Here is a 23,715-nt window from a genome sequence, read left to right on the forward strand (position 1 = left end):
CACACAAATAAATGTCACCTCCTGTGACTACGGAGTTTCTTATCTTTTGCAGTTGACTTCTCTTGCAATCTCTGTAACCTTCTGGAGGTCATCCAAACATCACTTCCACGCTCCACTCCTGTTTTTTAAGCTGTGTTAATCAAGCCTCTAGTTCAATAAGAGGATTTGTTCAGCTTCAGATAGCTCTTTTAGATTCTTAGATTATGTGTCTGGGATTATTTTGGCTACCTGCGGCCCCACTGGAGCTGAGGCTCTCTTCAGAAAGGCACCAAAGCAGCTCCTTGGTAAACATGAACCTCACTGCAACCTGAGACTTTCTACTTTCCCTCTGACAGCAATGCAACACAGCCAACTCTACGTCTACTGACATCAACAGCTCGACACTCAGATAAATCACACTCTAATAATCTTGTCAGTGTGTGAATATGCTACATCCACAAACAAACTGACAGGATGCAGCGTTACCATTTTCCAATAAAAGGTATATCCAGAAAGAGAATTACTGCTTTGATTAAAAACCAAACACAAAAGGAAGGGTGAGCTAGTGTAGGCACAATAGATGTCTTTCGAGGCCAGATAGAGATCCATCACACATGATTTGTGGCTTACATCAGACCTGCCTTCCCCCACCTTTGTCAAAGCACTCTAAAATAGAAAAGACCTTTGCTTTAAATCAAGAGGCTGAAATCAATATAAAGAAGTGACATGAAACTGTAAGTCTTGAAGCGTTCCAGCATACTTGTTGGATACACTGTGATTTACAAACCTTTGGCAGTGAGCTAAACATTTATATATGCAGAACACATTATGCTATATCATGCTGTCATGGGTTTGCTCTAAGTATATTGATGTATGACATTAAAAGCTTGCAGAATCAGCTGTTTCTGAATTTAGACTATCAGCAGTGCAGCATCGGGTTTTTATTAGGAATGGCAGTAAGGGACTATCACTCCACCACTTTGGTCCAGAGTGAAATCTCTAAACAACTATTGGGTGCATTGCCAGACATTCGTGGTCCCCAGAGGATGAAGACAAATGAGTTTGATGATCCCATGACTTTTCCTCTAGCACTACTATGAAGTTTTTTTTTCGTATTGAGCAAAATGTCAACAACTATTGGACGGATTTCCATTAAATTTGGTACACACGTTCGCAGAGTCCCAACAGCATGAGCTGTAATAACTCTGATGATGCCAAAACTTTTTATCAATCATCATCATCAGGTCAAACATAAACTGTTCCAGTGCTTTGGAAAACCACTGACATTCCCACCAGCCTCACCTTTATTTTGTTCTAGTGCTAATTCGCAACTGTTGCCATGCTCATGCGCGAAACTAAAATTCTGATTGTGGTAAACATTTAACCTTGTAAGCATTAGCAATTGTTAAAAAAAAGCATTGTAAGCTCAATGGCATCCTGAAGTAAGCATTTAGCTCAAGGCAACACTGTGCCTAAGTACTGTAAATTCTTAAGATGACAGGACGCTATTTCAGACGTGTCTCAGACATTTCTGACTTTGGAATTGGTCCATAACTGTAACTTAACAACAGTCCGGGTTTGAACCTCTCTCTCTCCAGCTTTTATCATTCTTGACACAACTATTTCTGTCACACAACCGAGTGCCACACAATGAATGTCTTGCAGGTTGCAGTGTTGCCAGTGTTTTCCAATGACAGTAGCTAGCACTAGCTCCAAAGTCACCCAAAGTCATCAGATGATGTCATGTGCTCATGTGCATATTGATAGTGAAATCATCACACATCATTAACGGAAGCATTAAAACTTCTCATAAAAACTGAAGTCAACCATGTTCTCAAGCTTTGAAACCAGATAGTGAGAGCGCCCATTTTAACTACAGAGACTCAGTACAACAGAACTCCCGTGGCAAGCAGCACCTCCTCTCCTCCTGCCTGTCCCACACCTGGTGCAAGAGGAGAGAAGTGGAGAGTCCCCGCATTGATGGTGGAGGAGCCATGGACATCGAGTACTCTGAGCACCATGCATGGGAACAAATTACAATATTACAACTCTCACTTTTCCCCTGATGGTCTGAAAAGTCACTAAATTTGTTGCTTGTTGCGTTTCAGAAACAAAGTTGCTAAGAGGGTCTAAAAAGTTGCTAAATCTAGCAAGAAAGTCGCCAAGTTGGCAACACTGCTGCTATGATGTCAGGCTTTTCACTTCGCCTTTAAGGCCGTTCAAAACCACTATCAACACTTGCCATTACGACTTTGTCTTTAAATATCCTCAAGATGTATTATATCGTAAGACGACTCTGACATATTTTCTTTTACATGCTGTTTTGCAGACTTATTGTAGTATAACAAGAAGCAGTAGCTGGATTCAGGGAGATTGGCAGTGGTGGGATAAAGCTCAGGGGCTTCCTGTCCTCACCAGGCAGTGAACTATTAGCGGAAGCACCTCTCATAGCTTTATAAATAGCAGACGCACACATAACTCAGACTGAAATACCCTCTCACCTCATCCCCTGTCTGGCATCAGCAGCAGCAGGAGAAGAAGCCCCCTAAGTTCAGCTTGGGGGCCTTCAGGACAACAGCAACCAAGAGAGATGGTATAGAAACTTTACAGAAGCCAGATTGAGTGTGGCATACTTTTACTTCCTCCCAGCATGTCTCTGAACAGGATCTCATTTCAGCACGTTCGTCAGTATGAGATCATCTTGTCACATGGGGTTGACCTTTGCTGCCATACTGAAAAGAAGCTGTAGGATTTGGGGCCGGCACAAGCCTGTACTGAAGAGAAACTGTAAAACGGAACAAAAAGACATTCATTATCAACCTGCCAGCTGTATCTGAAGCTGAATGTCTGTTCCACAATGTTCTATGATCCTGCCTTTGAAGAAGCTAGTGCAGTGTCTGTTCAAAGTACGCCTGTTCGGAGCAGTCCAATGGCTTGGCCTGTGGTATTGCTGCTTGCAGCTTTCTCGAAAATGGCTAAAACAAACAACGTCATACTTGACACTTTGGTTGGATCCTGAGCAATTCTCTCCATCACCTGCCATGACGTAGGTGTGTCAAACATCCAAGTCACTGCTACTCACAGAATACACTGATTCATGGGAAAACTCAAGGGGCAAACTTTACCATGACATTAGGAAAGGTAGACAACTGCCTCAGGCCTCCAAACTAAAAGGGCTCCAAACAGCTATTAATTTATTATGATGATTAGATATGAAATATTTGACTTATTCTAACTCATTGTGCCCAGAAATAACATACAAAAGGCCTCCAAAGTGCTTAAAAAAATGCAACTCAACCGTATAATCCTTACTTACTCTCTACTTCTACTTCAGAAAAAAACACTGTACTAGTTGCTGGTTACACTGCAGATTCATATATTACACACAAAATATAACAATTAAAATATGATGTGTTATTATTTATTCAGATATCCAGTATTATATTAGACCCTAAAGTTTTTTTGCGCTTACAACGTCCCTCTTTCACTCTTCGGTTTAAGTCCAAATTTGAATGCAGGACTTTTACTGTCATTTTACTTCAGAAAGAAACATTTTTAGTCAGTGGTGTAGTGGCAGTTGATGAGGTAGGTGTAATACTTGGTAGATGGGAAGGTTACTGAGGATGCAGTGGGTATACTCTCCTATATATTCCATTGGTTTTTCGGCTTTTAGGTGGATATACTGTAAACTGCGTATCTCCTCCACTACACCACTGTTTTCACTGTTGCAATTCTTCTACCACTGCTAATAGCCCAACAACATTCCCAGTTGGAGAAAAGATTAAAAGTTGGCTAAAGTAAGATGGTGTTTGCCTGGGGCCCCCAAATAACTAAATGCGGGCCTCTAAAAACACACCCACTGTGGCTACACACAGTCAGAAACACTAATGAAATACACTTGGCAGAGGTATTAATTGAAAAATAGGTATATTAGTTGCTTGATTTGACCTAACCACCGCTGTTGTAAAGCAGAGCTTGAATTAGATTAGCGAAGCGATTTGGTCTTTGAGTTGCAATGGCGGAGTGGTGCAGAGTGAATGGCAATCAGTGAGCCACAGCTGGCCTGCTACGGACGATATGATCAACTGTGAAGAGCCAAGAGTTTGGTTATGACATTAGTATATTCAGCATCTAAACTGCAGTCAATGAGCCGCAGTCAACTTGCTTTGGTTGACTTGCTCAACTCTTTGCAGAGCCCTGAATCCCCGCACCCAACACTGTACAAAGTCACAGCGGCAATCTTTTTGAACATACTCGAGGTAAATTCCACACCAAAATATTACAGATGGGAGGAGTTTTGCAGGCACATCAGATATCACGAGCCCATACATGTGCCTAGTGTGAAGTAGATCAGATGAACAGCTCTCGAGATATGGACACACACACACATACGTATGCACAGACAGACAGACAGACAGAGATTCCTTGCTTTATAGTTACATACTCATAACTTCTCTGATGCTTTAGGGAAACAAACAGAGAAGCGAGTTGAGAGAGCATGACTAAGCTGATTTCTATGAGCACTTAAACATTATGGGCTGTGCCATGTGCCATGAGCTCACACAGCCATGAGTAAGCACAGAACAGAGCATCAAAGCAGTGATATCATTTTCACCATTGAATTTGGTGGCACAACACACAATGAGGACAACCCAGAATGACCACAGGGGACAGTAACCCACACCTTCATACTATAGCGAGAAAATGAGTCAGTGGCATCTAATTACAGTAAGTCTGAGGAAAACTGTTTCAAGACAGCATATCAGAGGAGTAGAGATGGGAGCGGTGGGAGCATCTTGGAAACTATGCAGCCATAGAGGGCACTACCATAGAGCTAATGTACTGTTCAGTCTGGAAAGATAATTGCTGTGTTGCTATCTGAATAATACATTTCTCTGACTGAGAGTGCAATAACATCAAGTCGACGTTTGAGCTCCCACAGTCTACAGAGCTGATGAAATCATCATCAAGTCATCGGGGCTGTACCGGCGAGGACGCTGAGATCATGATGTATGTACTTTTTCAGGGAATTTGGCTGATTGATGAATACATGGTGATCTAATTATGTCTGACACTCTTTTACTGCAACAGTTACATGAATGAATAACAAGCTTTGAATTATATTCCCAGCAGAATTTTATTGGCTGTCTGCCGAGTCACTGGTCAGGTCAGATTTGATTACTTTGAATAAATATTTTTATAATAACAATGCATCAAATGACAAAGTGCAACCATCTGAAGACAATATGAAAGGGATCAGTTGTAGTGACAGACCTACAGCACATAGAATTATCAGAATCCAGAGCTTTCCTCTATGAAGACTTTTTCTAAAACCAATAAATCATAGCCCCTACAGACGTAATCCCTGTCAGTCATCAATTATGACCCACTAGAAATGTGTGGTGGTATATTTATCAACAGAGGCTCTGCCCTCTGTCTGTACTTTCTTCTTTTTTTGCTGTATTTGGGACATTTATGGGCGCATACCCCCAGACAGTGACACCATGTAGGTGAGGTGGAGACTTTATAAGAATGTAGGGACGAGGTACTGGCCACATGCATCCAAGAGAAAGCTACGAAAATCATTAACACAGCGATGAAAAATGCAAATATAGCAAGTTGAAACACCAAGCAGTCAAAGCTCAGAAAGGCAGACAAAGGCTTTCGCTTTACACTCACTGGGGAGCACTTTTTTGTCGGACAGATAGGTGCCAACAGTTAGCTTAGTTAGCTTCCTAAAATACTGACTTTTCTATTACAACAAATAGCGCTCCTACATTAGTAGCTTGCAGTGTATGGGCAAGCAGTGTAGGGAGAGAGGGCTGAGTTTAAATGTTTTGCTAAAGCAACGGTTTCTGCATAGCAGGCCTTAAAACCTTAAGACCTTAAAAGTGCTTGAGAGCGAGATTCAGCTTATTGTTTAGCTATCCTGTTTTGGTTCACTCTCACTCTCACAGCTCTCAGAAATTCGAAAATTCCTCTATTTCTTACTAAAAGGACATGGTCATGACAAAAGGTCATAAAGCTGAAAACGGACTACTTTAATTAGCTCATGAAGTGTTTGGAGATTCTCTATGTGGCTTTCACACAAACCCTCAAATAGAAATCAGTAATAATAATCTCAGAATTTCTATCTTCAGCAGATGAAGATGAAATCATTACAAAGTCATCTATACAGACAGTAGATATGATGTCACAGCATACTGGCAACAGCATTATTCATCCCACTCTCTTCCAGTAGCTGCATCACATCAGCACATCAGTTTACTGTATTGCCTGTCTCCTCCTGGCACTAACTCCTCCGGTGCAACATCTCCTCAGGAGTCCCTCTCTTGCACTTTGGCCACAGCAGTGAGCCACACAATACTTTAAGCTCTTAGTCTGTTTTTAAAATAAGTTCCAGGAATGTTGCTGGACAGTGAGCAGGTTTCAGACGGTGACCTGACCCTCACTCTGACTGTCTGTGTGTGTGTCTGTGTGAATGCTGATGTCATTCCCCTGGTCTCACCAGGCGGCAGGGTGACTGCAGCCCGAGTAAACTGAGGAGCCAATGGTTAAATATGGAGCTCCAAAACAGACAGGGACCTGTAGTAAATTATGCTAACTCTTAAAAATAAAGGTCCAGTGTGGAGGATTCAGGGGGATATATTGGCATAAACATGAATATTATATTTATAACTATGTTTTCCTTACTGTATAAACACCTGAAACTAAGAACCGTTGTGTTTTCGTTACCTTAAAATGAGCTGTTTATATCTACGTAGGGAGCAGCACCTCTTCGGTCCTCTTGCACATGATGCAAAGCCCTTTCTGAGAGAAATCTTTTAGTTTTAACCCAAACCACAAGTTTTTCCTACCTTTAACAAATAGATCCCTTTCTGGTAGAAAGCACTCAAGGAAAATTTTTCCCAACTGTGGCCCTCTTCCACAGAGTCTGCCATGTTGTCCCTACAGTAGCTCAGAACAGACAAACACTGGTCTAGATCAGGCTTTTCAGCCACAGTAGTTCTCCTACACGCTTGGTATGCAGTCAAGACAAATTTTTCTTGAGGGCTTACTACCAGAAAGGGATCTCTTGGATAGATTAGGAAAAAAGTCGTGGTTTAGGATAAAATGAATAGATTTAATGTCAGAGGGGGCTTTCTTGGAGAAAGACGAGGGCACATGTGCACGGGCGAATTTTCAGTTGGCTGCCTCTAAACAAAATGCCACTAAATCCTACACACTAGACGTTTATTTACAAAGTGGCTAACTAAATGCAGCACTTTGGTTTGAGCTACCTGTACTTTCATTTTATATAATTTCATACTTCTACCCTATTTCATTTGGGAATATAATACTTTTCACTCCTAAATGTGATGCATTTTCATAGATTAAAATGATCTATGATAACAACAGGAAAAGAAGCTCTGCAGCAGCAAAATGCTAATTAAAATGCATTATTAATCCAATATGATATTGTACTGTATGATAATGTATAGTTTAACACTCACAGGAGTCATTTTTTAAAATGTAAATAATGTAAATATATGTAAATAGCATATTTTTTTTTTTTTTTTTTTTACCAAAGACTGTGACATTGCTATTCCAACAATATTATAGGGTTGACGACTGGTGCTCTCACAAAATATTTACACAATGGAATTTTGACAAATAATCATCAGTAATGTGAAGGGTGTGATAATGATTAGTTGAGTAAATAAAAGAACAGTGAAACAGTTGGAAAATAAGTTCAGAAAATTACATCACTCTACTGTGATGCAGTCTTTAAAACCACGAGAAGATAAGACTTAGGACACTTTGACATCCAAGAGATGATATAGTCTCATATTACAATATCTATGTAAGACTGATATATTGTCCAGACCTACCTATTTCTGATACTCTGAGTACTTTTTGTTCATAATGTCTCTGTGCTTTTATTTAAATAGGATTTTAAATTCAGGGCTTTTACTTGTATTTTTACGTTGTAGTGCTGCCACTTTAACTTAAGTACAGAATGTGAATACTTCTGCCACTGCTGGTTATATTCATGTACCACATTTCTGTGCATTGCTCTGTTGCTGTTAAAAGGTAAAGGTTGAAAACTTTCAAAGTTGGAACCATGTAATGTCTGGCTTTAGCTGTGCCAACTGAATTTGTAGTGGAAAATGCAGCATAGCTCTTTGGGGTAATGACAAAAACTATAGATAGCCATATGATAAAACGGTCTCTCTGGCACCTCAACGGATGAAATATTAATCGCAAAGCTTCAGGAGAGGTATATTAAGTCCGTCTCTTATTTACGTTCATAAGATTTCCAGAGATTTACAGGCAGAACTGCTATAATTAATTCATGATACTAGGAGGATGGGAACAGGGCTCATGAGTGTTCCAGTCACACTGAGAGACGCAGCAAAACAGCTGTTGGCAAACACATCAGAGAACAAACAGTCACACACATCTCACCCATGAACACACATACACACAGGCCTCCAGGACACACTGATATCTCCACTCCCCGTGTGTGAAACAAGCATCAGACCTGAACTGCTCTGAAAAAATCACTTAAAAACCCTTCTTCTGAAATCACTGCCTGCCAGCTGATTCAGCACAAGCTCCACTCTCATCCACTCTCCACTTACTGTAAATCATCGTCTGTTAACTCAGGCTGCTCTAGCTGTGCATACCGCACATAAACACACTAAAACTCCTGCACCCAGTTCAGTTATGAGAATGATTTAGCAAATCCAAGGACAGTGCAGAATAGAAATGCTGACTGTAGCAGCCACACAACTCAAATTTCAGTTTTTTACCACCCCAAAAATGAAGTTTCATGGTATAGTGGAGGAGCAGGTGCAGACACAAGAACACACACGTTTAAACTGAGTGTGTGAGGTGCAACAAAAAGTCAAAAAGGACACACAGGGCACAAAGCTCAGTGCTGCATTCACCCACTCACCAGCTCTGAGGCTCTGGGGTAAGCTGCTGGTGAAGTGCTAGAGAGAAACCAAAAAAGGTGCCATGGTCTCCCAACTTATGCAGCGTGTGTGTAGTATCCAGATTAAAGCCCCACACTTGGCTTGAAAGGGTCAACAGAGCCCAGAGGAGGATAGTCCAACGATGGGAGGAACAAGACAAGGGGGAGACAGTGTTCTCATGTCCCAATGGGGCTGCCATAGCAGGGTGCAGGTCCTCTTAGCAGCAGAGCAAGTTCAGTTCAAGAAGGGGAGAATCCTTTTATGGCTCCCAGAGAGATAAAGGAGAAGAATCCTGTGTAGTGTCCTCTGTGGATGCCTCCCTTGTTTCTAATTCTCTTTCTCTTCCTCCCCTGCTCTATCGTGCTGCCTCTCAACTCCGTTTGCTGCTGTCAGTCTGAAGAGCAGGCTGCGAAAATGTGGCCGCCACTAGTATATGTGTGTGTGTGTGTGTGTGTGTGTGTGTTTCTCTCAATGCATGTGCGCCTCCCCCTCCTCTATGCTCAGAGGGAGACAGAGGACAAGTGCCTTGAATAGCCCGCTCACTCCTCCCCCTCCCCTCTCTCTTTCACTCCCTCCCTCCCTCCCCTCTCTCAGCTGACATCAACACTCAAGGGACTGCTGCCAAAATACCAGGCAAGGTTGTCAAGATACTTGGAGGCAATTGAATAGAGAGAGAGAGGGTGAAAAGACAGCAGACTGTTTTATCTGTTGGAGTTCACACGGTCCAGAGTGCCTCTCTCTGTGTCCACTCGCTGCTGCAGGTGCTCGTAGATCTGAGGAGCATGAAGAGGGAAAAAACTGATGTTCAAAGTTAAAAAGCCAGACATGAAGAATCTAAAGGTTCCTCTTTACTCTGAGCTTGAAAGCACTGACGTCTGACTTGATCTGGAATGAATCAAGGAGACAAAAGAGGCCTAAATGTGCACAGTGACCCAGGAAACTTTATTACAGACCTTTAACTGTGACAGAGCAGTGAGACATAATCAGGAAAACTGCGGGACTCCAACACAGCACATCAGGTGTTATTTTATGTATTCCCTGATGTGAATTATAAGTGGTTTACCTCAATGATTTTCCATACAAGTAGCTCAAACAAACAGCTTAATGCCAGCCTACCTCAGTCATGCCCTCTCACCCACAGCTGCTGTTTTAACCAGCTGATTTCTGTCTCTCTCGGGTCAGTCTGTGTGCAGCTGTCACTGTGTCACGTCATGTTCCACACAATAAACCTCACACACACAACAGTTGCACACCAGCAACATGAGAAAATGAGGTGCTTTTGTGTGTCACCTTCTCAGTTAGGATTTTGGATAATAAAAGAAAATGCTTAGAGGGATGTGACTTAAGATTTCATTGAACAGTGAGGTTTTATAGATGAATATTCAACCTCAGTTACCAGAAAAAACGTTAGATTTGCACGTTATTGTGTAGCAGATACGTTGAAACCTAATGTTTGAACAACGCTGTTGTTAACGTGGTTAGGGTTACGCACAAAAACCATGTGGTTATGGTTAGGAAAAAATCAGGTTTTGTCTCAAAATACTCAGTTTTGTGAGCACAACCGGCAGGAAAAGCAGTGATTTCTCAGTAAAAGACAACCCCTTTTTGTGCCACTATCCCCACCAACGGGTCGCTACACAGCACCCACATTTGGAGTCTAAAAGGTCATTGGAAACATAGCAATGACTCGCTAAAATACAGCCAGTTTGTTGTCTCTTAGTCTTGAACAGCTTGGCTGGCATCCACTTATAGATTATGTTACTTTTGAAATGTTGACATGATACATATAAAGGTGCAAACGTAACATATTTGGGGTTTGCAGAAACGTATGTTTTCTTCTAACGCCTGGCCTGGATGTTCATATTTCCATTCAAGTGTAAATCGTTTTATTTGCAGCTAAACGTGCAAGATGAATACATTTATTTTTGAACTTATCCCAAAGGTCTGACTTGTGTGTGCAGAAAGGATCACATCGGGAAGGTGATATCAGAAAACAAAGACTTTGAATGAAGATTTTATATGGATGACAGAGGTTGGAAAATGCTGCGGGACCACAACAAATAAAAATGCACTTCTACTTTTTACACTGCCAAGAAAAAAACCTCAGAGTTCATTCTGTGGAGGTTCTCTTGTGTGTAATATATGCTACACTCTATTAGGTACAGCACTCTATTAGGTACACCTATACAATCTAATGCATTCCAGTACAACAGGTATTGTAGTTATTGAGTATATCCTCAGTTAAATAGCTTGTTTTCTCCAGTTGACTAAACCACGTGATGGACTTTGTTGGTGTGATTTTATTATCTGAAAATTCAGCTAAGATGTTTGCTTTGAGCTTTGACAAAGAGGCAGCGAAGCTTCTTAACAAAACTTGCACATTAAGGAGGATTATAACTGACCAAAGATTAGTGTCTCTGGGCACTATCATCAAGGATGAGTCCCTCTCATGTGATCATGCTGGCATCATGTACCAGCTTCTGCTGTCAAACCCTCTCTGCCCCCTGCTGCCTTTATGTGGTATTAAGAATAAGAGCTGATGAGCTTTCACTGCACACTCAGATGCGTCTTTACACCTTGCTAAAATAATACAGTCTCATCTGATGCTGCCGAAATGTATTGTCTTATACTGACAGGTGTTTCTATTTCTTGTTCACTTTATTTACTGTACATCAATAATATCTGATGAATTACAGTCCAGCAGCACCACAAGCTCCATCTTTACTGCAAGATTGTTTTCATTAGGCTGCATTGGTTTTAGTTAGAAACCCAATACACTGGCAACTGAGGAGTGGCTTCACAAAAGGACTGTGCAGCTTTTGTGGCTGCTAAACCTGCAGAGATATGACAAAAAGAAACTGTCTGCAGAGAGTTGGTGGGAACTGAAGCACACTGAAAGCACTTGGATATTACATCCCAAACGCAGTTTCTCTCTGCCCTGTTAAGATTCAGCTGCAAAACGTTATTGACGTGATTGTGCTGTAATATCATTAGTGCAATATCTTTTGTGAATTGGACCTTAAGACGGGGCAGATAGCAGTTGTGAGTGATGCGCTATTCATGGTGCCATCAGCATTCTTTGTGAATTCACTCCTCAGTGTATCTACAATTTCAGAATAAGATATTTTAGGTATTTTCTGTAAGCTACTTTGAGCCCAATGCTAATGTCAGCATGCTAACAAGTGCACAATGATGATGCTAACATTAAGCTGGTATCAGTGTTCATTTTATTGATGAAAACTATGATAAAGATTTTATGTCACTGACTTTTTTTCCGCGGCAAAAACAAGACGATGACTAAAACTAATAAGCATTTTCGTCTCAAGACTAAGACTAAATCTAAAATAGCTATCAAAATGAACACTGGCTGGTATAAAGTTTGCCATGTTCATCGTCTCAGTTTAATGTATTAGCATGCTAACATTTGCTAATTAGCACTAAACACAAACTACAGCTGGGGGTGATGAGAGTATGTCATTAGTTTTGTTGATATTTGGTCATAAAACAAAATATTGGACACATTTGAATATTGAATCCATGGAATTCATCATGAGGAGGACGTGAGTGTGTGTCCCAAATTTAATTGAAATCCATCTAATCGTTGTTGAGATATTTTACTGTAAATGAGAAATGTCAACCTGCCACTGGCGCTAAAAGAAAAGTGGACAAAGCTGGTAGGATCCATCCTCTGGGGATAACAAATATCATGGCAATCCATCCAATAACTGATATTGGATAGATGAGATATTTCATTTAAATCTGGACCACAGTCACCAATCAACCACCACTGCCAAACCTTGAGTCATGCAGCTAACATTTCGGGGGTTTTTGTACCTTAAATAGATCATTTGTTAGCAATTATCTTAAGAGATGGAAAAGATGTAAAAATAGCAAAACATGAACACAGTTGGAAACTTGTTATCACTCATCTTCAATGATGGAAACTGATTTAAAAATACTGAAAGATAAATAATGCTGTCAAGTCTGTTTGTGTTTCCAGGCATGTGGGAAAGTTCAGCATGCATGTATCTCTTTGGAGCATCTTGGCCGCAGTGAGAGCACGCACTGGGGAGTTTGTCAGCAGTTGCTCCCACACACAGCTCACTGACTCAGTGTCCTGAATAAATATCTCAAACCTGATCAAAAGGCTGATTTCTGATATCCAAGAACATAGTGTGACTCCTGTCCACTCTCTGTATGCTGGGCAGCTCCGACTTATAAATACCAGAAGGACGCCACTGAGCAGAAGAAAAGGAAGAAGAAGAAAGGAATGGTGTGGGATGTCGAGAAAATGCTGCAAACATCCTAATGGCAGCTCGGGCAGGAGGCCAGACAAGAATGCCTTCAGACAGAACAAAGCACAGTCAGAGGGAAGGATGGAAGAAAGGGATGGAGAAGAAGGGAGCAGAAGTGATGGCTGGCCTTAAAGATTATCTGCCACAACGTCCATGACACCGGCGAAGTGCTCATTAGTAGTCTGAGCCACACCTCAAGGAGAGATCTTATTTTAGACGGCGAGCAGGGAGCAGTACACACGGAGGCAGGGTCGTTTTTCCTGTTATAGCGCCCCTCCACTTTGATGACTGAGACAGCCGCAGTCAGCACTATTACTGTATTGATTAATGGATAGTGTGGGATGCTATAAGAGGGAGTGGTGCTGGTTATTATGGGATTAAATGAAAGCACGCCCACTCGGGCTATTTAACTGCACATGATCCCAAAGGAAGTGGCCAAACTGAGCACAGTGGTTTTGTCAGACTGTAGATAACAACATTTAGCTACAACTTTATGGATTTATGTAACTCTGATTTAATTTTTCGAGGATTTAGGAAGCAAACTAGTGAATTTCTGCTTTGTTTTGATGCATTGCTGCAAAGCTCCACAAGGTTTTGTGTCCTAAAGACTCCTCATATAATCCTCATTTATGCACACACTGCTGAGACAAATAACTAACTCCTGACTCGAGACAGCAAACAACTAAACAGCTATAACAATATGTAAGTATAATCAGGAAAATGTAGCTGAAATATGCAGTAGTCAATGCAGAAAAATGCCTCCTGTGACTGTTACACTTGTATATCATTAGATTATTACTAGTCCATAGCCACTGAGTACAGCATACCATACCATGACTTAGTCATACCAAAAATTAGAAGAAAATCGGTCACATTTTAGCCATTTTTAAGCATTTTTCTGTTGTTATAGCGCCACCCAGTTGCCAATTAGAGTTAAATTTCTCCAGTCACCTTGAGGCGTCCTGTTCTACATATCTACCAAGTTTAGTAAAAATCCATATGGCGGTTAGGCCTAGATAAGAAATTAGCTCTCTAGCGCCCCCATTTTGTTTGATGGGGTCAATAATGGAGGGGTCCCCTCAGATTATGTGTGGTCATATGCCTACAAAGTTGCATGGTGATCGGTGAAACCCTTGAGATGTTATACACCTTTATGTGATGAGCCACGCCCTGCGCAATATTCATTGCCTTATAGAAGCTCAGTTTTAGTAAGTTTTCCAACTTTTGCCAAGAGGGAACTTTAGATATTGGTCCCTAGATTATGTTCACCGAGTTTCATGCAGATCGGTCAAACTTCCTAGGAAGAGATCAATTTGAAGTGTTTTTCAAAAAATTCAAAATGGCGGAAAATCTATATAACCGGAAGTTATGGGTTCCTGGGCAAATTTGTTCCTCGTGAGGAGAGGCATCTCTGTGCAAAGTTTCATGTCTCTACGACATACGGAGCATGAGATATGCCCATTCAAAGTTTGCAATTTCAATCAGTTGCTATAGCGCCCCCCTTTGGCCAATTGATGTAATATTGCTTCATTCGCATCCTCCCATGACCCTCTACCACTGTGCCAAATTTCACATGGACTGACCGAGTCAGTGACGAGAAAAACGTGGAACAGACACGCCCACACAAACACACACAGACAGACAGAGTTTTCGTCATTATATAGTATGATAAGATAAGATGAGATAATCCATGCATTAATATCAATGCAGGATTTTACTGTTGTAGTTATTTATTTTCATTATAGCTTGATTCAGTTTAGGACGAGACCCTTTACATACATGAGACTAAAGGCTGGAGTGATAGTGTCATCTGAGGGTTTCTGAGTCGAAGCCACTGAGTTAAAGGGAAATTTCGGTTTATTTCAAACCATCTCCTATCGTCCTAAATTTGTTTCAAGTGACTAGTGACATAAAAATAATAGTTAGCATGTTAGCCGTTAGCCTAGATACAGCCGTAGCGTCAGACCTGTTAAAACGTAAGTGAACGGGCAACCTTTCAAGTGCAAAGTTAGTCCACTAAACAAGCTTTTTCTCCACAAAGACCGCCTCATATCGTTAGGATAAATGTCAGAGAACATATAGAAAACGACATGTAAACGTGTTGTCTTACCTTACCGGTGTGCTGCCATGTTTGTTTACATCTAGCTCTGCTTTCCAAAGCGTGGCCGAAATATATCTTGCCAGCTCTAGATAAAGCCCAGCTGGATACTAGCGTTACTCCAGGTGGAGGTGTCTCGTCCTCAGTCACATCCAGACCTTGAAAATAAGGCTGCAACCGGTCCCATTCCTTGCAACAGAGGCATTCCTCTTCTGTGGGCACTGGGGCACAGCATTCACAGGTACACCACCAATCTCCAGAGCTACGCAGCCTTGCAGAAGCCATTCCTCCTCTCTCGTCCTCTACCTGTTGTGCCTCTCTCTCTCTCCTCCTCCGTTCTTCAATTTCACGAAGCTCTTCATCAGTGTATTCTGGCTCAAATAAATAAGGGCGGCCATCAAACTCTGCAAAATCAAATTCCTCCTCCACAAAGTCAAAGTCTGGCAAAAAGTCAGCCATTATTCTATAAATCTTTCATAAAATAAATGAATGAACTTTTCAGGCTACTGTCCGGTTCTGCCTTCCAGCTGTTGCTGCTTGTTCAGGCACGCTATGAGATCGCTGCTTGTTCTCGCCATATTTCGGCTGCGCTTTGGAAAACAGAGCTAGAGGGATAAACAAACATGGCAGCACACCGGTAAGGTAAGACAACACGTTTACATGTCATTTTCTATATGTTCTCTGACATTTATCCTAACGATATGAGGCGGTCTTTGTGGAAAAAAAGCTTGTTTAGTGGACTAAGTTTGCACTCGAAGGGTTGCCCGTTCATTTACGTTTTAACAGGTCTGACGCTACGGCTGTATCTAGGCTAACGGCTAACATGCTAACTATTATTTCTATGTCACTAGTCACTTGAAACAAATTTAGGACGATAGGAGACGGGTTGAAATAAACCGAAATTTCCCTTTAAGTTTAGATGGATAGAAAAGTAAGAAAGTGCACAGGGAAGGCAGAGCCAAGGAGCGATATCTGTGCAGACTGAACTCTACTCTGTCGGCCAGGCCATACACTTTACCTCCCCTACTCCCTCATTTTCATGAGAGAAGAGAGGGCAGAGGAGAGGAGAAACTAAAAGGAGAAAACTTAGGCTGCCTAAATTAAACTGAGGTGGAAAAGCATCACTGGGGTCATCAGTTGGAGATAGGGTTGCCATGTGGCAGGATGGTCCCCTTCCTTGTTGCACATATCTAACAATGTCCCGGTGATTAAGGGCTGACCTATTGTGAAGCTGCAGATGGGGTCCACTTCCTTCCACAACCGAGTGTTGGAGCTGTTTGGGCTACACATGGGTAACAGGATTCCATCAGTGTCATTTCCAACCTTACCTTGAAGCACCTGCACTCTTGCAGCTGCAAGCTGGAACCATGAAATGTTTTGCATGAAAAAAAAAAAAAGATTAAATCAATTCAAATCAAAATGTTAAATCCCTTTTACATTGGACTTCAGACTAATTATACAGCTGATACCTCTGTATATTCTGACCCAGCTAATGAGCCGACACAAGGCTTACCTCAGTGCTGTGGCACTTTGGATTCTCTCTGCAGTCACTGAAAAATTAAAGTTATATATTACAGTAATTAAAGGCAACAGAGGATGACCCAGCGTTTTTATGGTACCCATCAGACTCAGTTTATAGTCTGCAATCGTCCCTAAAAATAAAACAGGACAACTAACCATGAATCTTTACAGCACCTGTGAATTTAACCCTGGACTTACAAGTATTCATCATCACAATGAGACAGTCAGAGGTTTATTGTCTCACATGTAAAATAATATGCTTGATAACATGGCTTTGCAGCTCCAGCAAGCAGCACACAGTTTCCCACTGGTTCCATTTTCTAGACAAAACAAAAGCAGGTTAGAGGCGACCTCTAGTGGCAGATGGAGTTTATTAAAAAAGAAACATTTTCATCATACATGTTTCATCATAATTTCACCACAGTTTAAGGTCAAACAGGGTGTAGGGTACACACATCCAAATAATCTAACTAACTACTGAAGCCAAGAATCACACAAACTGTACAAACTGTAATAAAAGCTCCCAAAATCCCCAAATTCCTCAGTTGTCCTCAGAATAAACACAAACGGAGTGCAACAATTAAAGTGATGTTTGTTCAGAACATGTGAATGAATCTAAATTGCAAAGAAATACTGATTTTTTCAGAATAAATATCACCTTAACTGTTATCCCATGCTTAATGTAGCTTATTTGTTTGTTGTTATATAATTTGTTTTCTTTTATTTTAATTTTTTTATCTTCTTTTTTTATCCTGACTTGAAATGTGTCTTTTAGTTCTTGTGTTTCTCTCCTAAAATTCAACATTTCTTCAACACTAAACACAAAAAGTAAGGACACTGCTAAACAAATGGCCATAACTGAAGCATTATTCATATCACTGAAGCATTATTCATAAAGGTTTACCCGTAAAAAGCAGCAGCAGCAAGATAAAGCGATACATTAAAGTAGTTTATATTGCAAACACATTACTAGAACAATGCAGCTTTCCCGAGATATATTTGGATTTAACGCCTTGCAAAGAGGGTTTCCACCGTATCAACACACCATAACCCACACATTTCACATGCCTTTGACAGTGGTGGTGCAACCAGCTTTTCAAGGCATGTAGTGTTCTAACTATGCAGTTCAGGAGTAAGCAGGGTTGTAAGGCAGTGGTGCATTGTCATTTGAAGGTGGCGCTGATTCTAAAGGCGGGCCGATGAAGTTCACCATCGGCATCCCTGGATTGAATCCACCTTGACCGTGAGGTGGATTATCTAAAAAGAAAAATCACATATTTGGTTTGTTACTGTATCTTTCCCACGCCCCCTTTTTTAACTAGCATGGCCGACCATGAGGTAAGGAGGAAGGGCAAGGCAAGTTTCAGTCTATTAATCATATTGTTAAATTACATAATTTGTGTTCAAAGTAAACTAGTAAACGTGTAAAAAAAATCATATAAAAGATTGACAATGTTTACGCAGTATTTTTAGAAAAGAAATCTATCCATTGGAATGGACAGCGGATCTGAGTCACACCGGAAAATCTATAGTGTAGGGAGATCCTGTTCTGATCTGATTTTCTAATGTTACAGTCAACCTGTACTGCATTTTATTGATTATGTACACAGATTATTAATCTCAGGAGGTTTTCAACATACTGTTTTCTGGAGATACTTTGAAAATTTAGGATATTTTGAGTTGTGATGACAAATACAAAACAATATATAATATGTTTTAAAGCATCACTTTATTTATTGATATGAGTTACCTATTAATGAAAAATAAATAATCTCATGGTTTTGCTGCATTAATATTCTTCATCCATTGGAATACACAGGAAAAAATAACACCTAAAGTATCCAAACCAATTTCTTCTTCTTCTTCTTCTTCTTCTTCTTCTTCTTATTATTATTAATACATTTAATTTACTTTAATTTAATTCTATTTTATTTTATTGTATTTTATCTTATTTTATTTATTTATTTACTTTGCTAATGAGAAGTGAGAGTAAAAATCCAGCTTTACAATATTTTTTTGTGTTTGAAACATAACTGGGTTGTGAAAGGGTCAAAAGTTTATATGATTTCCCACTAATACTTGGGCACTGTAGTTTTTTAGCAAATATTTCTCTATCAGGCGTAAATAGCAGATTTGTTTGGGGCTGTTGTCAAATGCTGATTCATACACATCTGGTGCTCTGGTGAGTTTTGTCAACAACAGAACTGTGCATGTTGGACTGACTCAAACTAAACCGCCCATGACCATAGTAATGTGACCCAAAGGGTGGCTCCTTGTACGTTTTTAAGTAGGGAGGGTCCGTTAGTTACAAATGTGTTTTTCCCCATTCTGTATCACCGGTTCAACTTTTATTGTAAACACTATCCTCAAACATAGGACTCGACTGGATAATGTGATAAGCTAATAGGGTTATGTTATCGGGCTAAGTTTTAACTGATTTCAACTTACGTTTTAAAAAATTAAGGATTTATCCAAAGGTCAAAATACCACAGTACCCTTGAGCCTTGACCTCCACATTTTTTTAAGTACACAAACATGTAACTCTGACCTTTTGTAAAAGAAAAAAAGCTATTTTTTCATCTTTGGTATTGATTATTTGATCAAGGGAGTTTCTTCCAAGTCGTAGAGTCTGTGAGTCAAGGAAACTTTTACTTTGGTAACCAGGGGCACCCGAAAAAACTCCTCCTACTTTGGTTTTGGACAACAGTGGAGCTCCATAGTACAGAGAAATATGATATATCAGACTTTAGACATAAACACAATACTCATTAGTAAGATACATTACTCATAGGTTTTGGTCTCTTTATCAGTTTTGTTGACAATAAAAAATAAACAATGTGTTTCTAACCCTTTAAATACATAATCACAACACCAACTGATACATAACATTGAGGTGGGCTAGTTTGATCAACTGGGTGAAATCCTCCAAGCCTGCTACACGTGGAGGCTCTATAAAACCTTATCACCAGAATAAATGTTGGCATTGTATGTCTGTGCAAACCACGGATATATTACATTTGTACATTTAATGTATAGCAGATATGTGAAACTGTGAAATTTTATGCTGTGACAGCACTGTGGATAACGTGTGGATGGGTTCAGGCACCAGAAACACTTGTTTAGGGTTAGGAAAATATCATGTTTTGGCTTATAATACCTGGTTTGATCGCTACAAACACTACTGGACATGTTCTGAACTGTCTTTTTGTGTGTTTTATGTCACTGTCCTTCATCAATGTCAGTCCCCATAGACCCCCATGTTAAAATACCCAACTGTACAGCAGATATAAACATGTTAACAGCCTGGTAAAAACTAAAAACAAAATAAAAAAAAAACATTTTAGTCTGAGTGACAAGCTGTGTGCAAATGGTTGCTACAGTCTGAGTCAAATCCACCCCTCGCTCCTCCACAGCTCCAACTTTTTGTTCAAATATGGTCACTTCTGGCCCCAAAAAACCAAGATGGCCATGGCTGAAATGCCGAACTTGAGGCTTCAAAACAGCAATCCACAAACCAATGGGTAACGTCACAGTAGCTACATCCATTTTTATATACAGTCTATGGGGACAGCATTATTTAGGTAAACTGTGACCTCGTGTTATGCTTTGTTTTTGCTATAAAACTACATATATCAACTGTTACCAGCATGCCTTTAAGTCACACCCCACACCTGATTGCAGCCATAGTCCCCCCACCCAAGCACTGAAGTCTATGAACTCCAGTCACAGAGAGACATTAGGGTAAATATAGATTAGCTCACCTAAATGGCAGGCTCATCCTTTAGGTTACGCTGACATCCAACTTTTAAAATCAGCGTATCCCCACCGTACCTATTAATGAGTGAGTTTCCTGATCCCTGATTAGCCTACACGATAAAATATTGACATGATTAAAATAGTGATGAAAATGGAAATGGAATGGAATAAAATAGCTACATTCAGACAAGAGTGATTGATGGGCTACATGATTAAAAAATCCTGTTGAATTGTGTTGTTCTGATTACATGATTCTAACACACTGACAAGACTGAGATGAAATGCTGATAAAAATAATTCTACATGTAGTCTGAGCTATGTGATACGACATGAAACGTACACGTCACATATCAGTAGGTTGCAGAAATGTACAATACCAACATTTTTTTCTGACGACTGGCCTGCTACTTCTTAGTTTATAAATGTCTGAAAATAACTCACTTCCTCCCATGTATGGTGGTGGTGCTGAAGGGTTGGGCAGGCCTCCAAATCCAGGTTGGCCAGGTACGGAGTGGTAACCCCCCGGGTGGGATGGGTAATTATTGGAGGGGGGGAAAGGAAGCTGGGGCCCGCCGATCATGGTGGGGGGAGCTGTTGGTGAAGTCATACATTCAGTTTGATTTGAAAATAAAGTCCATATAATTTTAACAAAGCCAAGCTGTTTCTATACTTTGTGCTAAGCTAAGCTAACTGGCTGCTACATATTCACCATACAGATGTGAGAATGACATGAAACTTTTCATCTAACTCTCAGCAAGAAAGCAAATACGCATATTTCCCAAAATGTCAAACTTTTCCTTTAACTGCTTGCACATATAGTTTATTAAAAGTTGTACAATGTAGAGCGTGCACAAACTAAACTGTGACCAAAAATGTGTCCTACCCTGGGACCCTCGGCTGCGTCCTTTTCGACACTTCTTGTAGAACAAGCAGCAAGGAGCCATACAGCAGATGACGACACCCACACAGAGGATAATGGGAAAAAGAGACCCTAAGATGCTTCCAAGGAGCGTACCAAGTTTGCTTTTCCCATGGCCACTCCTGAGGAAAAAGACACAGAAAAAAAGCTATTTCAGTTTCTTAAAAATGCTGAAATCGTTTCTCATATTGCAACTGTCTTGTGTTTTTTTAAACACAGGTTGGGAGCAGGAGCACACCCTTTAGAGCAACGTTGTTGGTCTTCTTGACTAATCCGATATGATCTGTCACTGCAGCAGGATCTTTGATGGCAGTTTCCACAGCAGTAGTAATTGCCACATTGCTGACCTCGATATTGGTTACCATTTGCATCCACGTAGCTGGTGCAAATTTCAGCTGTAAGATATATAGCACGAGGTGAGGTGAAGACAGGTGAGGGTGGGAAGTTATCTCAGGTGTTACAGTAATACAAAACTGGTAACAGATTAGTTGCAAATACATGTACACAAGCTCAAAACAGGTGTCATCTCCACTAAAAAGTAAAATTAAAGTAGTTATGAAACTGTGGCACTCAATAATCAACTGACTGAACTTGACTGAGTCATACTGGCTTTACTTTGTAACCGTCTGCATTTGACTGAGGACAGTGTAAACATCCTATACCTGCTGATAAAAAACTCACCCCATACAGTCTGGATCAGGAGCGAACACAGGACGCACACAAGACAGGACAAGACCCTCGAAACCGTAACTGCCATGATATAGTGTAATAAGCAAATGCGTCTTACTCTGCAGTGAGACGATCGTTTCAATCTGTCTGTCTGTCCCACCCATAGCAAGTAGCCCTACGGCATTCCTCAATTCATGAGGAGGACTTGTCACTGGAGGATTTATGAAAGATTTTTTTGCAGAAGGGAGTGCTCCATATAAACGAGCCAAGCAAGAGCATAAAAACTGTGTCACAACAACTAATTCAATACAGACGAACAAGACAAGAAACAGTTGCATTTAAATACAGTCAAGCTGTGTGTGTGTCTTTTTACACTGGCTGTATTTCACCTCTCTTTAGCTGAACACACTAAGTTAAAATGAACTTTTTAAACTACTTTTTTGCAGGTTTTACATTGATCCCCCCTCTATGGTAATAAAGGAAACCCTTAAAACTGAAACATCTCATAGAAATTCATGCCACAGGTGGATGTGCTGTAGCATTGCTACTTTTCAGTTCCTTTCCCTGTGCGGTTAGGCAATATGTGGATCCACCCAAACTTGCTTTGAACAAGTGTTGTTTATTGCCTCCACCCACTCTCCTCTGAGCTGCTCTTTGATTCACCAGCACGCCCTCGATAGTGTAGTATAGTGGAAATGTATTTAGGTCCTTGTTAGCAATTTTCCAAAATATAAGCAATGATAAAGAATAAAAAGCAATAAGGCTTTAAATTAAAAGGGAAAACAAAAAATAGAGAACAAAAAGATGCAGGCTGAAGCTTAAGCTTATTATGCATGTGCTTTTTACTTAGTATATTCTCAATTCATTTACTACTGGGCTTAAGTCATACAAAAAAAAAAAAAAAGGAACAGAAAGAAGAGGGAGTATCCCTTTTACTGAATGTAAAACAGTATGTGTATTCTTGCTTAGATGTTAACTCATTAATATTTTTGTGATATTAGGGCATTCTGTCAGGACAGTAGTCAGTTTAAAACTGAAAAACAACAACAACAAAAAAAAAACTTGTTTTTTTTTTCATTGCTATTCTATGATAGGCAACCACATACCACCATCCGAAATAATGTAATCATCATAATATTAACTAAACATAACAAATCCCCGTTATTATTGCTATCAGTTCAAGTATTGCAGTTCTGCGTGTGGTTTGTCCAAGTGGAGTTGCCGTAGCAGAATGCCAGGGCTGGTTGCCATGGTTGCCATCATATGGGTAACATTCCAGGCAGGCAATGTAAATTTGTCTCTCTATTCATTACTGAATAAAAGTGAAAAACGAGAATGTAATATGAGTGTTACGTAGGCTATATTGTAACTCTTTATTGTGATTTTGTTAAGTGTTATGAAATTTTAATGTCATGAATGGTTATTGTTTTGCAATGTTGCACTGAATGTGACCACATTGTAATAGCTAGCTGGCTAGCTAGCCAACTAGCTAGCTCACAACAAGCCTGCGTGAAGTTT

At 40.3% G+C, this 23,715-nt stretch overlaps 2 protein-coding genes across 5 annotated transcripts in view; both read right to left on the minus strand.

Moving 5' to 3' along the window:
• itga7 (integrin, alpha 7) overlaps nucleotides 1-9,386 on the minus strand; it is a 52,019-nt gene extending 42,633 nt beyond the window's left edge. For all 4 annotated transcript variants that reach the window (XR_007449720.1, XM_049582232.1, XM_049582227.1 and 1 more), the window contains exon 1: nucleotides 8,921-9,386. Coding sequence is in view for 3 of the 4 variants with exons in the window: in XM_049582232.1 (XP_049438189.1) it covers nucleotides 8,921-9,138 (218 nt within the window). In the remaining variant the exon portion in view is untranslated. The remainder of the gene's footprint in view (nucleotides 1-8,920) is intronic.
• Nucleotides 9,387-17,649: 8,263 nt separating this feature from the next.
• LOC125892349 (protein shisa-4-like) lies at nucleotides 17,650-22,393 on the minus strand. The gene is made up of 5 exons (XM_049582325.1): nucleotides 22,210-22,393; nucleotides 21,767-21,923; nucleotides 21,493-21,650; nucleotides 21,051-21,200; nucleotides 17,650-18,110 (listed from the first exon to the last, which is right to left on the minus strand). Exons 1-5 carry the CDS (start codon nucleotides 22,283-22,285, stop codon nucleotides 17,980-17,982), a joined length of 672 nt encoding a protein of 223 aa, XP_049438282.1. The 5' UTR covers nucleotides 22,286-22,393; the 3' UTR covers nucleotides 17,650-17,979.
• Between the last annotated feature and the right edge of the window lie 1,322 nt (nucleotides 22,394-23,715).

Source organism: Epinephelus fuscoguttatus, linkage group LG1, assembly GCF_011397635.1.
Source record: "Epinephelus fuscoguttatus linkage group LG1, E.fuscoguttatus.final_Chr_v1".
NCBI classification, from domain to species: domain Eukaryota; kingdom Metazoa; phylum Chordata; class Actinopteri; order Perciformes; family Serranidae; genus Epinephelus; species Epinephelus fuscoguttatus.

Coding starts and splice junctions, on each gene's coding strand:
- LOC125892349 (XM_049582325.1), bottom strand. CDS start 22,285: ATGGCAGTTACGGTTTCGAGGGTCTTGTCCTGTCTTGTGTGCGTCCTG. Junction 21,651..21,766: donor CAACAACGTTGCTCTAAAGG/GTGTGCTCCTGC, acceptor CTTTTTCCTCAG/GAGTGGCCATGGGAAAAGCA. Junction 21,201..21,492: donor ACGCAGCCGAGGGTCCCAGG/GTAGGACACATT, acceptor CTTCACCAACAG/CTCCCCCCACCATGATCGGC.